The sequence below is a fragment of the Sebastes fasciatus genome, chromosome 11 (genome assembly GCF_043250625.1).
Source record: "Sebastes fasciatus isolate fSebFas1 chromosome 11, fSebFas1.pri, whole genome shotgun sequence".
Lineage (NCBI taxonomy): Eukaryota > Metazoa > Chordata > Actinopteri > Perciformes > Sebastidae > Sebastes > Sebastes fasciatus.
In genome coordinates, this window is record NC_133805.1 from 16,474,916 (window position 1) to 16,489,674 (window position 14,759).

General features: G+C 37.9%; 2 protein-coding genes across 2 annotated transcripts; one reads left to right on the forward strand and one right to left on the reverse strand.

The window, feature by feature from the left end:
• The first annotated feature begins 579 nt into the window (after positions 1-579).
• LOC141777157 (complement C1q-like protein 4) lies at positions 580-4,795 on the forward strand. The gene is made up of 3 exons (XM_074651193.1): positions 580-794; positions 3,630-3,752; positions 3,844-4,795. The coding sequence occupies exons 1-3, from the start codon at positions 611-613 to the stop codon at positions 4,122-4,124; spliced, it is 588 nt and encodes a 195-aa protein (XP_074507294.1). The 5' UTR covers positions 580-610; the 3' UTR covers positions 4,125-4,795.
• Positions 4,796-10,028: 5,233 nt separating this feature from the next.
• LOC141777159 (ras-related protein Rap-2b-like) lies at positions 10,029-12,500 on the reverse strand. Its single transcript, XM_074651194.1, has one exon. The coding sequence runs from the start codon at positions 12,134-12,136 to the stop codon at positions 11,588-11,590; it is 549 nt and encodes a 182-aa protein (XP_074507295.1). The 5' UTR covers positions 12,137-12,500; the 3' UTR covers positions 10,029-11,587.
• Between the last annotated feature and the right edge of the window lie 2,259 nt (positions 12,501-14,759).

Sequence of the window (14,759 nt, forward strand, 5' to 3'; positions counted from 1 at the left end):
AAATTGTAGAGCTGTTGTCAACTATTAAATTAATCGGCAACTTTGATAATCGATTATTTGGTTTGACTAGATTTTCAAGAAAGAAAAAGTAAAAATTCTATGATTCCAGTTTCTTAAATGTGAATATTTTCTGGTTTCTTTACTCCTCTTTGACAGTAAACTGAATATCTTTGAGTTGTGGACAAAATAAGACATACGAGGAAGTAATCTTGGGCTTTGGGAAACACTGATCGTCATTTTTCACCATTTTCTGACATTTTATAGACCAAATAACTAATCGATTAATCGAGAAAATAATCGTCAGATTAATGAAAATTAAAATAATCGTTAGTAGCAGCCCTATTAAATTGTAAAGGCTTAGTAGATTTAAAAAGAAAGATCTTAAAGATAATAAATAAAGATAATATCCTCCTCATGTTGTTTCTGTGAGGGATCCCGAGCGAAGAAAATGACCTTTAGTTGTCACAAAAAAAAGAAAAAGCAGGGCAATGACAGCTGGAAAAACACGTTTCATTTTCTGGTAAATACAAGGGTATTTCCTTATTGGAGTGGTATATTAAGGTGATCTGTGGAACAGGTGATCAAGTACAGGACAGAAGAGATTCAGAAGATGAAGACTTCAATGGCAACCTTGGCTTTATGCCTCGTCCTCCTCCTGCCTGTGGACGCTCTCAGCACTCCTGAAGCTCCTCAACCCATGACAATGATGAAAATGATGAAAATGATGAAAATGATGGAGGCCAGAATGACCAAGACTGAAATGAAGATGGAGTACATGGAGAAAGAGATGATGGGTAAGAACAGTTAGACTTTTCCCACCCTTTCATTTCATGTTTTTTTTTTCATGTTTCAACACAGTGTTGTCATCACCTGGTAATTCATATAATGCATTACTTTAGTGCTGCTGCAAACCTTGTTTTATTCAACTTTATGTAATCAGGTGTTCTCGTTGACATTGAGCTCACTTTTTCCAAGAGAGACCTGTTGAGAACAAAAACATTTCTAATCAGACAATCGACACAAAATACTGTAAGGCCAGACGCTTTCCATACAGAAAGCCCAGTTTGATTTTAAATTACTGGGTCAAATGTTAAATATTAATCTTAAATGACAGACTTGCTATCAAGTCAAATTCCAAAGTCAGCAAGACTGATACGGGTACCATTTAATGTTTTAATGGCAGGATAGTCTAAGACACTGTTGGAAATGGAGAATACCATGCACTTGGTCTTATCTGCATTTTAAACAAGACTATGATTAAGAAGTGATAACTGGAAATCATCAAAGGCAGACTGAAGCTGAGTCCGATCCTGGGTTGGGGTGAAGCCTGAGGATTATAAAATGTTATCATTTGCATAACGTTGAAGAACAGACAAGGAAGAATAGTGTTATTTGAGTGGTCGGAAGACTAGAAAAGCGCTATATAAATGCAAGTCCATTTACCATTTTACCATTAATGTTTATTAAACAAATTTGTTGAATGCTCGATTCTGATTGGTCAATTACGGCGTTCTATGGTTTGTTATTTCTTTATAGCAACTATCTCTATGTATAACAGACTGTTGCTATGGATGCAGTTCTGATCTTGGACTTTAGAGGACCATTTTTGTGTCAAATTATTAATTTCTTGAGTAAGTAGCTGTGTAATAAGCAGGATATCCCTTACGTTATGTAAAAAGTAATAGGACCAAGAATAGACCCCTGTGGCACCCCATTACTGATTATTATATTCATGTTTTAGTTAAATATTAGCAATATAAGTTTACTGATGAATGCTTAAGACTTGAAACTTGACTCGGACTTGCAAAAAAATGACTTGTGAGCATCTCTGCTTTTTATTTCACGAAAGTATACTTTATATACTTTTACTTATAGTACTTAGCCAATGATTTATGTGTTACATAAAGAGACTCACTCCTTTTTATTTGACTTGATGATTTGTGATGAGATTTAAAAAAATAAATAAAATGTGTTGCCTCTACGGTGAACGGATAATCCAAAAACTTGATGAATTGAAGTACATTCATATCAAAATATCCTTTTATACACTTTAATAGGTTACTCTATCAAAAAGTAAGCACAACTACAAGCCAAGTATTATTTTCAGTAGGCCTATAAGGCAAGAATACTTGATTATACTTTTTCTCAAGTATATCTTAATCAAAAGATTGAACAAGTAGGCCTTTAAGCCAAATATACTTATACTTTTCTGTATACTTGTCAGTTTAAGCTAGGTGTACTTAGACTTTTAAGTATACTTGTCAGTATGAGCCAAGTATACTTAAGTATACTTTTGTTAAGTATATCTCTGATAAGTACATATAAAGTAAACTGAAAGTATACTCCCTTATTTTAAGTTCAAAATAAGTATACTAAAAGCACACTTGAATAAACTTAATTTGCTTTTTAGGTCCTGCCTCAAAATAAATAACCTTGCAACCAGCCTACTAATACCAGTTTTTATCACAGTCATTTAATTCAACAATCAAAAATACATTGATTTTACACTATTAACTCTACATGATCTATTGTTTGAGGACCCAAATAATTTATCAGCTGTCCATGTGATTTAATTTGGGAGGAGGTTCATTTATTGGGGTATGCATGACATCACTTTAGCGCTACAATTTAGAAAAACCCTGTAGTGATTCATTAATGAAATCATCCTTGAATGTAAGCAAATAGTACTCCGTACCCTCTTTTTCTCTTTCTCAGTTGTGACTGCCTGCCCTCTTGTGGACAGAGAAGATACAGCAGTCGTATCCAAGGAAACACTCAGTTTTACATCAGCATATTAGGCCTGAACAGCCTAAAGTCTTATTAATTTATATTTCTGGATTATTATATAGATTTTCTGCCCAGAAAAAGAATTACGCAGCTTTTCAGAAACAATCATGTAGATGTAGGTGGATGCATGTACCCACATCACTCATTCAAAGGCCTTAGCGTACGAGCATATAGGCTGAAAATGAAGATACGATGTTGCATGAATGTGGGGGAGCTGAGAGCACCTCTGTGTGTCTGCTGTGTCCTCCCACTCAGTGTGCAATGTGAGAGCATTTAGTCTATTTCAGTCCCTGGATATGTGAGGTCTTTTCTTCACTGTTCCCTCCAAGACCATAGTGACTCATCCACACTTGTACACAATCTGACTCCTGGAGGCAGCAAAGCGACGCTGCTAGAAAAATCAGACCCTCAAAGTGGAAGCCACTGCAGTCGATCACATGCAAATGCCTTCACTTACTCTCAAAAAGAACATCATCTGTCTCGTTGTTTATAGCAAATTATGTTCCTGAATCATGTACTGTCTTATCTTCTTATATTATTATTGTTTTATATCTTGTTTTTCAGTTATCTTAGGGCTACCATAAAGCGGCACCATTAAAGTTATAAATTAATAAATGCTAAAGTTCAGAGAACAATATTTAAAAAAACTTCCTCTTCATATTGTTATTCTATATTAAGTGGTAATAGAAGAGTTTGTTTGTTCCGGTCCATCAGAGCAGAAGACAACAGCATTTAGTTTTCTGGTAAATTCAAGGGTATATCCAGAGCATAATGGGGTCAGCTGATCTAGACTAACAGAAGTAATTGAATGATAACTCCTTGTTTTCATGTCACCTCTCAAGGTAAGCGTGTGGCATTTGGAGCAGCTATCGGCGATGTTGGAGATGTTGGACCTTTTCCCGATGAAGTCACCCTGACCTACACTACGGTCTTCTCAAACACAGGCGCATACAACCCTGCATCTGGTAAACTTACCATAATGATGTGTATTCATAAGGTTCATTTGGTATATAAAAACTGTCTTTGACTCTGGATGAAATGTAACTCTCTCTGTAGGTATTTTCACCGCTCCAGTCAAAGGAGTCTACTACTTCAGCTTCTCTGGCCATAATCGTTCAACTAGACCAATGGGGCTGCGGCTGATGAAGAATGGAATGCAGATGGTTTCTGTGTACAACCATCCAGCTGGAGACCGCTTCAACACGGCAACCAATGGCATTACCCTACAGCTTGAAGTGGGAGACCAGGTGTACATGAGACTCCTGGCAAACACCTGGATCATTGATAATGTCAATAGCGACAGCACCTTCATTGGCCATTTGTTATTCCCTATGTAGGTGAAAGGAGAATGTAGTGGTTGCTATCTAAACTGATAAAAGTTCCAACATTCCCTTTAATTTTAGCTTTGATTATGGTGCCTTCAAATGGGGTCGTGTTTACCGTGTTCACAAGAAGAGTCCATATGAACGCCCCCCTCTTTATTCACAACCTCGTAAGTGGAAAGTTTCTGAAAGCTCCGAGTTCACGAGTTGCGACGTGGCGGAGGCCGTGGAAGTTCATTTTTCGGTACATGATAAGACAATATCGTATCGTATGTCGTATGTTGTTTTTCTTCGTAATTTTATAATAAGGAAAATATTGATATTCCCAACTGACTAATCTGTTTCCTCTGTCATTACGCCTTTGCATTTACTGCATTATGTTATCAACTTGCTAGCTTGCTAAGTTGTTAGCCTCTGTGGCTTCTAGATGTTGACAGTAACGTTAATATTGCCGTTGCTTAACAGCGGTGTTCTCACGACTTAACCACTTGAACGCCAACCTTTATGTGTACACGACTTCCCATGTTGTAAACATAAGCTCACGAGTTTCATTTGAAGGCACCAATAGTCTCCAACAATTCTACGCAAAGATGTCTGGTTGCATGTTTAATGTTGAAACTGTATACTCATTGATGTTTGCTTTCATGAAGTGCTTTTATTAATAAAGTTACTCCAGCCTGAACAAATGCTGCCATCATTTAGAAAACACAAAATGCAAACGGCTTTGGGATGTGATATCGGTGTAAGCCTTAAAATTGAACTTCTAAAAGAAAGCACAAAGCAATACACAGATTCAAAAGTATATATAGTATAGGCCTACAGTCAGACATGAAGGTAGGCTAACGTTATGGGTTTCATTTTGCAAGACACCGGTAGATTGATTATGCAGTATTAGCCAACATTTGATTAGCATTAAGTTAGCATGACATTAGCTAGCTTATCTTTGTTTGGATGACTGTGTAGTTGACACTTGGCTTGTAGACCTGAAGGTCATATACCTAACCGTTTGTAAATTGGACATCGTCCTCCAAAGATTTACATTTGTTGAACTGCTGACAGGTGTAGGCGCTAACTAACGCCAAAACACATCAGTGACCGTAATGGGTGGCAAGCTGTCAAGGTCCTCCCAATTCGTAAGGATTGATATCATTAGCTCACACAAGGTTATAGGCTACTCTATCAAAAACCAAGCACAACTACAAGCCAGTATACCTTTCTGTAGGCCTATAAGACAAGAATACTTATTTATACTTTTCTTAAGATTAAGTACAAGTAGGCCTTTAAGCCAAATAAACTTAGACTTTTCTGTATACTTGTCAGTATAAGCCAAGTCTAGACGTTTCTGTATAGGCCTACTTGTTAGTAGAGCCAAGTGTACTTGTGTATACTATTGTTAAGTATATCCCTGATAAGTACATAAAAGGTAAACTGAAAGCATACTCTCTTATTTTAAGTTTAAAAGAAGTATACTAATAGCACACTTTAATAGACTTCTTATTAGTAGATGCCCCTTTGCCTCTGTCAGCTTCTCTTTGGGCATTTGTCTTTCGTACGTACTTTATACGTTTCTGATGATGAATGATTTACAGATGACAGATAAATAGACCGGTGACATACAGCTACCGTAGCTCCGTACGCTACCCTTCAAAATTGGCAGCGCCGCCCCAGAATGCTCCGCGATTCCCATTCAAAGTAGATGGGTAGTGATGGGTGAACACATGACTTCACTTGACCTTCCATATATTTACCAGCAAAGCCCGTCTGCGTCACTATGAAGTGATAGCCAGCGTTTTGTCCCCTTACGGCTTCTAACTAGGAAAGAAGAACTTTCTTACTTCCACATTTTCTCACATGGTAAACACAGTCTTGTGGCTGGGGTCAGACTGAGTGTGCATGTTGTCAGCTGTCACATTGGTTTGAGTTCATGTTTCAGTGGTTTAACAGTAATAAAGGCATGAAAGCTCTTCAGTGGTCTACAGTGAGAAGGTGTTTTTCGGAGGAGATGTCTGCAGTGGTTGGAAGGTGACAAATTAGATGATCTCTTCAAAGGTTAGCATTTCTTTCTCAGGCTACGAGTCCAAAAAGCTCATAGATAACCAGTCATGGCAACGACTGCAAATTAGCGTCATATGACCCTGCTGACTTCTTTGTTCAGATAATATCACATGCCATGCACCACAGCCACACAAGTGAAATCTATTCATTTTTTTCCCATCGTGTCCCTCTCCTTCATTTTCTATCAAAGATTTTAGATCACAGGACACTTCTTGGAGCATTACGGGACTGGGGTCACGTCCTGTGTCATGACCACATGAGGGAGGACAGGCTGTTACAATGCAAAGCATTTATTTCTAAATGGTTAAGAGGAACTGCGTGTCTGTTTCAACATTTTATAGATCTGAGGTGAAGTTTCAGCAACACAGGAAGCACTATATCACCCACCCTTCCTTTCCTCCAAACCCTAAAAAAGTTATCAGTAAGCTTTGGTCGACAGATTTTATTGCAATGAAATGCTAATGTAACACAGGTTATAGGCATATAGGCTTTAGACTAAACCAGTTAAATATTGCAGAGGATAAGCTAAATGGAAAATTGCTTTTAGCTTAGGTGTACACATGTCGTACTGCAGGCAGATTGTGAAATTAGGGTGAATAGTATAAAGGGGTTGTGTAATATTGCAGTAAGATGGTGTCAGATTTTAGGCAAAGCTGCAGCTCCAATTCAGCGTAATGAAAGCAGCACTTTGCTATTGCGTAGAAAAATACATCTAGATTAATTAAAACCACTACAAAACTGTTTTCTTTTTAAATTCAATCCTGCAAACAGATAAAAGAACATCAGGATTTTATTTTACTATCTGTATATAAAACTGTAACATTAAATTGTTAATAAAAGTTAAAGTGGAGTTAGTTTTAACTACTTTAGGTAGTTACTTTAGTTAGGTAACTCACTTCACAACTTAAATCTGTATTAATTCTGTGTACATTTGTATTCATGTTTTACAAATTTGCACAGAATATCTGAGATGTTTTTAGAGGGGAAATTTCTCTTTGACTGCAAACAACTCATAGTCATCTGAAACATGACAAGAGGCCTCAACTAGACACTGCCTTTTTTGTAAGAGGTCAAAAAGGTTGAGAACCACTGGTTTAATATTTAACAATGCATTGTCTTTTATAATCTGATCATGTGTTTAATTTATGTAAAGACTTAATCTGAAAAAACTAAAACTAGTTACTGCAGCTGTCAAACTAATGTAATAGAGTAAAAAGTACAATATTTCCCTCTGAAATGTAGTGGAGTAAAAGTAAAGTACAAGTACCTTAAATTTTACATAAGAACAGTACTTGAGAAAATCTACTTTCCACTGATAGGCAGTGACAGTAGTCCTGTACATTCCAGTCATTGGGTTTCGTAGTATTTTACATCTGTAAAGCACAGTGAACACGTTTAACCACTTGCTAGGATCACACATTTGTAGCTAAGCAACTAAATCAGTTTGACATATCTATTTTAGAGCTTATTTTGTGCTGTCGGTTCCCCTTTTATCTTAAACCTCATCCTCAAATATTGCAGGATTGTTGTGCTTTTTTTTTTGATAACAAGTAAATGTCTGACCCCTAATAGTTAAAGTTTGTATGAGCTTTACATGTGATTCCTACCAATCATGCATGTTACTCTACAGCCACCATTAACTGTACGTTCATCTCCTGCTGTGTGTGCATGAGAAGTTTCATTAATTTAAAAGGTGATGCATTTTTCCAGTGAAATAGAAAGAAATTATTTATATATTATAAATATATTGATATTGATATTGTATAAAACTGTAGTAATATGCAGTAATAAATTCCAGTCAGCTCTAATGAAAGGATGAGATATGAATTACTGCATTAGAGTTGTAGCTTAGATAACCGTTACATAACCTAACAGTTGTAGCTACTGCAGATGGTCTTTGTGAAAACAAAGTAGGCATTGCTAGACTCATTGAAGCAGCCTTTTCTTCACATGGGACCTGAATAGTGTGAGCATGTCAGATTGAATTGAGTAATCGGACCTTGAATCTCTGTGGTTAGAGGGACACTTGAGGCAGCAGCTGATTGGCCGTTCTGAGGAACGGCTTACTAAATACCAGTCTACAGTATGTATGGCCAATTGAACTCGGCTGCAGACACAAAAAGCCCTCTCTGTCCTCCGCTGCGCAGCCTAGAAAACATGCGGCGGGAAGAGGGGAAGCAGCTCTCCCCCAGAAAAACACACTTACTGGAAACCCTACCCACTACCCAAACAACTGGACTGAGAAGAGTTTTTATTCACGAGGGCCACGATCACTTACTTAATGATACTAGCAAGGCGGTGAAGGCTATGCATCCTCATACGAACAGCAAATATTTAAGACCGGCAACTCTTTTTTAATTTTGTAAACAAGTGGCATCTAGTGCCGCATCTATTACCACATGATATCTTAACACCTAAAAAAAAGCCACAGCTTGTTTGGCACAGTGGAAGGGCTGCAACTACCTGTGTTCATTATCGATAAATTTATATTTTTCTTGATTAATTAGTGTATAAGATGTCCAAAAGTATTGGAAAATATGCATCACAGGTGCCAATAGCCCAAGGTGATATCGGCCTTTTTTTTTTGCGAAACCCAAAGATATTCAACAGAGAAAGGCCACAAATCCTCAGATTTGTGAAGCTGGAACTAGAAAATGTTTGTTTTTCCTTCATATATATTACTTAAAGGTCCCATATTGTGCTCATTTTCAGGTTCACACTTGTATTTTATGTTTCTACTAGAACCTGTTTACATGCTGTATTGTTCAAAAAGCCCTTTATTTTGCTCATACTGTCTGCATGAATATGTCTGTCCTCTCTGAAATGCTCCGTTTTAGCACATTGCAACGGAATTGCGTTGCTAGGCAACAGCTTGGGTCCATGTTTACTTCCTGTCAGCTGATGTCACTCACATATACTGCAACAGGAAATAAACTGGGACACATTTGGAATGATAACGGCTCCGTCCAAAATCTCATACTATGCACTACTTACTCAATAGGTGTACTATCGTTCAGCATAATTTTGTGTGAATAAACAGTAGTTTGTATCTTTTCGGATGCACCGAGCTGTAATGTACGGCGTCTCTTCCTGAGAGCCTAATTGTCGGTCGGAGATGTGTAACCATGGTAACCCGTACCAATCTCATGTAACCAAAACGACGGTTTGTGAGAATCAAAGTCTGAACTAATTGAAAATATACATCACGCCTAGCAAAGTGAAATCTTAAACGTACACTTAAAATTAAGTGTTATTGATGTTATAGAGTTACTACCGCATTGCATTGTGGGATATATATGCAACCGTAGTGTCCAGCGTTGCATACTGTAATATTACTGTTTTAGCGTACTAAAAAATATGTTAGTATGGAATTTCTGACGCAACCAATGTTTAAAACTGTGAAATATTGTACAGTTGTGACATCACAAAGTCACAGAAATCCCGACAGCTTGTTTCAAAGGCACAGTTTCTGAATATGGGCTGTGTGTATTTCTCCATGGATTGAGCGTTTCAATACTTTGACAGTATTTATATAGGACTTAAACCTACTTCGTAATAAAAAAGACAATATGTAAGGGATAATGTACAGCGAGTCGGTCATTGTCGTGAAATAAACCCAGACGCGAAGCTAGCTGTACATTATCCCGCTTATTACACGGCTACTTACTTAAGAAATCATCGGAACTGCGTACATAACACCGGTCTGCTATAAAGAAATAACAGACTGTATAATGCAGTGACTGACCAATCAGAATCGAGTATTCAACAAAGCCGTGTAATAATTTCAAATATGGGACCTTTAAACTATTAATCAATTGTCAATTAACTTTCTATCTGTTGACTGATCAATTAATGGGTTACTTGTTTAAAGGGACAATCACATTCAAAGTGTAAACACTTTATGTCAACAGCAGAGACAAGCACAGCACACAGCGTTACGTAAAATGCGTTTCTTTTTGTATTACAAGTCTTTCAAACTGACAGGTGGATGGCAGAAGATTTTGTCCAAAGGGAGAATTACAATTACGGTAAGTCAAAAATGTCACTTTTTTTTTTTTTTTTTAGAAAAGAAAAAAAACTCTAGATAATAACAGACAAACATGGCTTGCCATTCACTGAACCATAATCCTAATAAAGTTACTCTGTTGTTCTTATTGGACTAGTACCTCGAGAAAACGGCCTGAATCTGACCCTGAAACAGCAGGTCTGACACAAGCTCAGCCTCCTGACAGTAAAACAGGAAGAGGCTCTTCTCACATTGACACCAAATGAAACTAGATTGTTCGCTGAAACGGCTAAAAAAAAAAGAAGTTCTGATTGCCATCAAGACGCACTGCAGAGGAAGTAGGGCTCATCAGTTGGCACAATCACAGGAGTTTTCTTTTTAGGAAGGCACTTGACACGGGGGGTCGTGGCGTTCCCCATGCAGCGACAGCAATGCACTAAGGTCCTTGTTTGTGCACACTGAGGAGGGACATCGTCAGCTAAGTGCAAGTTCCATGATAAATCCACTTTTCACCAGACCGGAGAGGGGATAAAAACTAAAATATAACACCACTCCACCACAGTCCACAGCTTCAAATACAGTATCTTAGTGGGTTAGTGGGCCTCTTGGATCACACTTGACCTTTTTGGTGGGGAAATAAATTGTGTCGATCTGATTAGAGTAACCTGTGCAAGGCTTGAGTGGTGATTGATGCGTTTATGAGCAGGCCTCCTGATTTCAAGCCAAAAAGACCCACCCCCCTTCAAAGACAGATGGACCCAGCCTAGAAGATGTAACAGTACAACAAATAAAAACCACAAAAGAAATAAAACCAGGTGTCTCTTAGGTTTTTCACAATAAGACATTCCCATTGAGGCACATTTTCCAGAGAAGTGTCATAATACAAAGCTATATATAAAAAAATTCCCCCAAAACATTCAAGTACTTTGTCATGTAAACACTTTTTTCCAGACTATAATACATAATCGATTTGTTGTCCTGGTGGTCGATTTTTGTGTGTGCAACAATAAGACAACAGTGTGAGGAGAGAGAGAGGATTAAAGGGACTGTTTGTAACTTTTTACACGTATAAATGTACCGGGTCGGGATCCCATGCGCGCTCGCGTGTGGCCGAAATCTCTGCTCCTCTGCCTGCTTGCCTTCACTAACACACCGCTCGCGTTCTCGCTGTCTCGCTCCACCTCTAGACGTGAACGCGCGCTCACTCCACACTGCAGAAGAGTTAGTTTAGCTCTGAGAATATCTAGTGAATGCACAGTGGACGTTTGTGCAGAATAAGACTTTCGTTGACGTTAACGGCCACAGGTGTCGCTGTTAACAAGCATTTCTGAAAGTTACAAACAGTCCCTTTAAAAAGCCTGCAGGACAAAAGCTCAGCATTGTTTTTCTGTATGTTTTGTGTGTTTTTTTTCTTATTTTAGAGCAGGACACATGAACAACACTGGTCTCCACCACTGGGAACAGTCGAGTAGTTCATCTGTCGGACTATCTCTGCAAACAGCTCGTCGACCGATCCTTTATTTTTGGCTGAAGTCTCCATAAAGGGGCAGCTCCACTCCTGGGCCAGAGCCTTGCCTTCTCCAGAAGACACCTCTCTCTCGCCCTCCAGGTCCACCTTGTTGCCCACCAGGATCATGGGCACCCTCTCGTACCTCTTCACCCGGATGATCTGGTCTCTCATGGGCTTGATGTCCTGGAAGCTCTGCTGGTTCACCAGGCTGTAGACCAGGATGAAGCCTTGGCCGTTCTTGATGTACAGGTCTCGCATTGAGGCGAACTGCTCAGTCCCTGCGGTGTCCAGGATCTCCAGGACAGACGGGGACGAGTCCACCTCGATCTCCTTCCTGTAGAAATCCTCTATCGTGGGGTCGTACTTCTCGATGAAGGAGCCAGTCACGAACTGGACAGTCAGGGCGGATTTACCGACTCCACCCGAGCCCAAAACAACCACTTTGTACTCCCTCATGGCTAGGAGAGGAGAGGGGACAGAAAGACACCTCCTTTTCTCCTTCTCTCTCTCTTTTCTCTCTCTTTTTCTCTCTCTCTCTCTCTCTGACCAGCCCCGATGTTTTCAAGCCGAGCAGGCTGCGCTCTGGCTCGGATAAGGAGTCAAATCACACACCGGTAAAATCCTCCGATCCGAGGAGAATGACCGCTGCTGCTCTCTGGACATCAGCGAGGACTATTATTATTATTATTGTTATTATTATTATTAAAGCACATCATTTTGATGGCGCTGTATTGTTGTGCAACAACAACAACGACGGCGGCGGCTGGAGAAGCGTGATCGCTCCTCTCTGCTCTTCTTGCATGGCGTTTCCTTCCTGCCCACATCCACATCCTCCTCACACTGCAGCGTCAAAGCGCACAGGCTCCGTTTCTTAAAGGAGCCGTCACACCAAACAGCCGACAGTCAGCTGACCACACTGTGATACTGCTGCAGCCTGTGTGCATGTTCTGTGTTGGCCCTAGTCTGAGTGACCTCTGACCTCTGAAGAGGCTCTAGAGCTGCACACTCTACCTGTAGTTATGATTATACAGAAGCATGCTAATGAGGTCATTCATTAACTAATTTACATATGTCAGCTTATTTATCTTCACCATACCACGGAGTATTAGGGCCACATTGAGGGGGGAAAAACAAATCGGAGATTTTGAGAATAAAGTCGTAATAATTTAATTAGAAAAATAATCGTAATATTACGAGAATAAAGTCATAACTTTACGAGAAAAAAAGTTGTAATATGAGAATAAGTCATAATTTAATGAGAATAAAGTCATACTATTTCAAGAAAAGAAAGTTGTAATATTACGAGAATAAAGTCATAACTTTACGAGAAAAAAGTTGTAATATTACGAGAATAAAGTCATAACTTAACAAGAAAAAAGTTGCAATATTACGAGATTTAAGTCATAACTTTATGAGAAAAATAGTCATAATATTACGAGAATAAAGTCATAACTTAACAAGAAAAAAAGTCGTAATATTAGGAGAATAAAATCATAACTTTACGAGAAAAAAAGTTGTAATATTACGAGAATAACGTCAAAACTTTACAAGAAAAAAAGTTGTAATATTACGAGAATAAAGTCAACTTTATGAGAAAAATAGTCGTAATATTACAAGAATAAAGTCATAACTTAACAAGAAAAAAGTTGCAATATTACGAGAATAAAGTCATAACTTTATGAGAAAAATATTCGTAATATTACGAGAATAAAGTCATAACGTAACAAGAAAAATAGTCGTAATATTACGAGAATAAAGTCATAACTTTACGAGAAATAAAATCGTAATATTACGAGAATAAAGTCATAACTTTACGAGAAATAAAATCGTAATATTACGAGAATAAGGTCATAACTTTATGAGAACAAAGTCGTAATATTAAGAGAATAAAGTCATAACTTTACGAGGAAAATAGTCGTAATATTACGAAAATAAGGTCATAACTTTATGAGAACAAAGTCGTAATATTAAGAGAATAAAGTCATAACTTTACGAGAAAAAAAAGAGACTTTATTCTCGTAATATTATGACTTTATTCTCAAAATCTCAGATTTATTTAATTTAATACTCCGTCGTATCACCGTCGTATCAAATACTACAGTGTAAAAATACTAGGTTACAAAAAAAGTCCTGCATTCAAAATTGAGGTAAAGTACACAAGTAAAAGTACAAAAGTATTAGCATCAAAATATACTTAAAGCTGCAGTGGGTAGAAATGAAGCAAATATGATTCAAAAAGTTATTTTTTAAAAAGGTCACTATATCCTGACAGTAGTGCATGAGACAGGTAATCTGAATTACCACCATGGTGGCGCTACTTTATTTATTTTTTACTTATTAATTTATTTGACAGGGACAATACATGAAGGCATTGTTCGATGCATGTAGGACTTCTATCTGTAGCTAAATTGAAGACCGTGTCCCTTGGATACACATAATGCAAACATAATACACGACCGATACTTGATTAATGTAATTGGAAAGGTTGAGTCATAGATGGAAAAGTTTCTGAAGATAAAAGCATATAAAGATTTAGTTGTTGTGTTACTGCTTGTAATAGAAAACATGTCAATCATTTAGGGAGTGAAAGCAGATTCCTGTGTTCTGAATTTTGGGGGTGAGACTACCTTTGTTCACATCTGGATTACAGACCGTAAAACACAACTCACTGTATGAATAAGATAACTTCTGAACTGTATAGGCTACACTCTCTCCAAAATAGGGAAAAAAGGGGAAATAAGACCCTCTTCTGACCCAGATAAAGCACACAATGTCATGAAAATTGCCCCGAGCACGATCGATTTAATTAATAATATCAGTCTCTGCGGAGCTGCTCCAGTCTTACTGACTTTGAACCCTCAAGGTTGAAGTTCAGAAGCAATATTGAATACACTCTCCTAGATTGTCCCCTTCACATATGAATTGGGCCAAAATATAATTGGAAATAAACATCTTTACTTGCAAGATATAAAAGATAGCAGGTATGTTTTTCAGCAACAGGGCATCAATATTTATGTGTTAATAAACCATAAGTTGAATGTGAATATCTGAACTAAAGCACTGAAATGTCCCTACATTA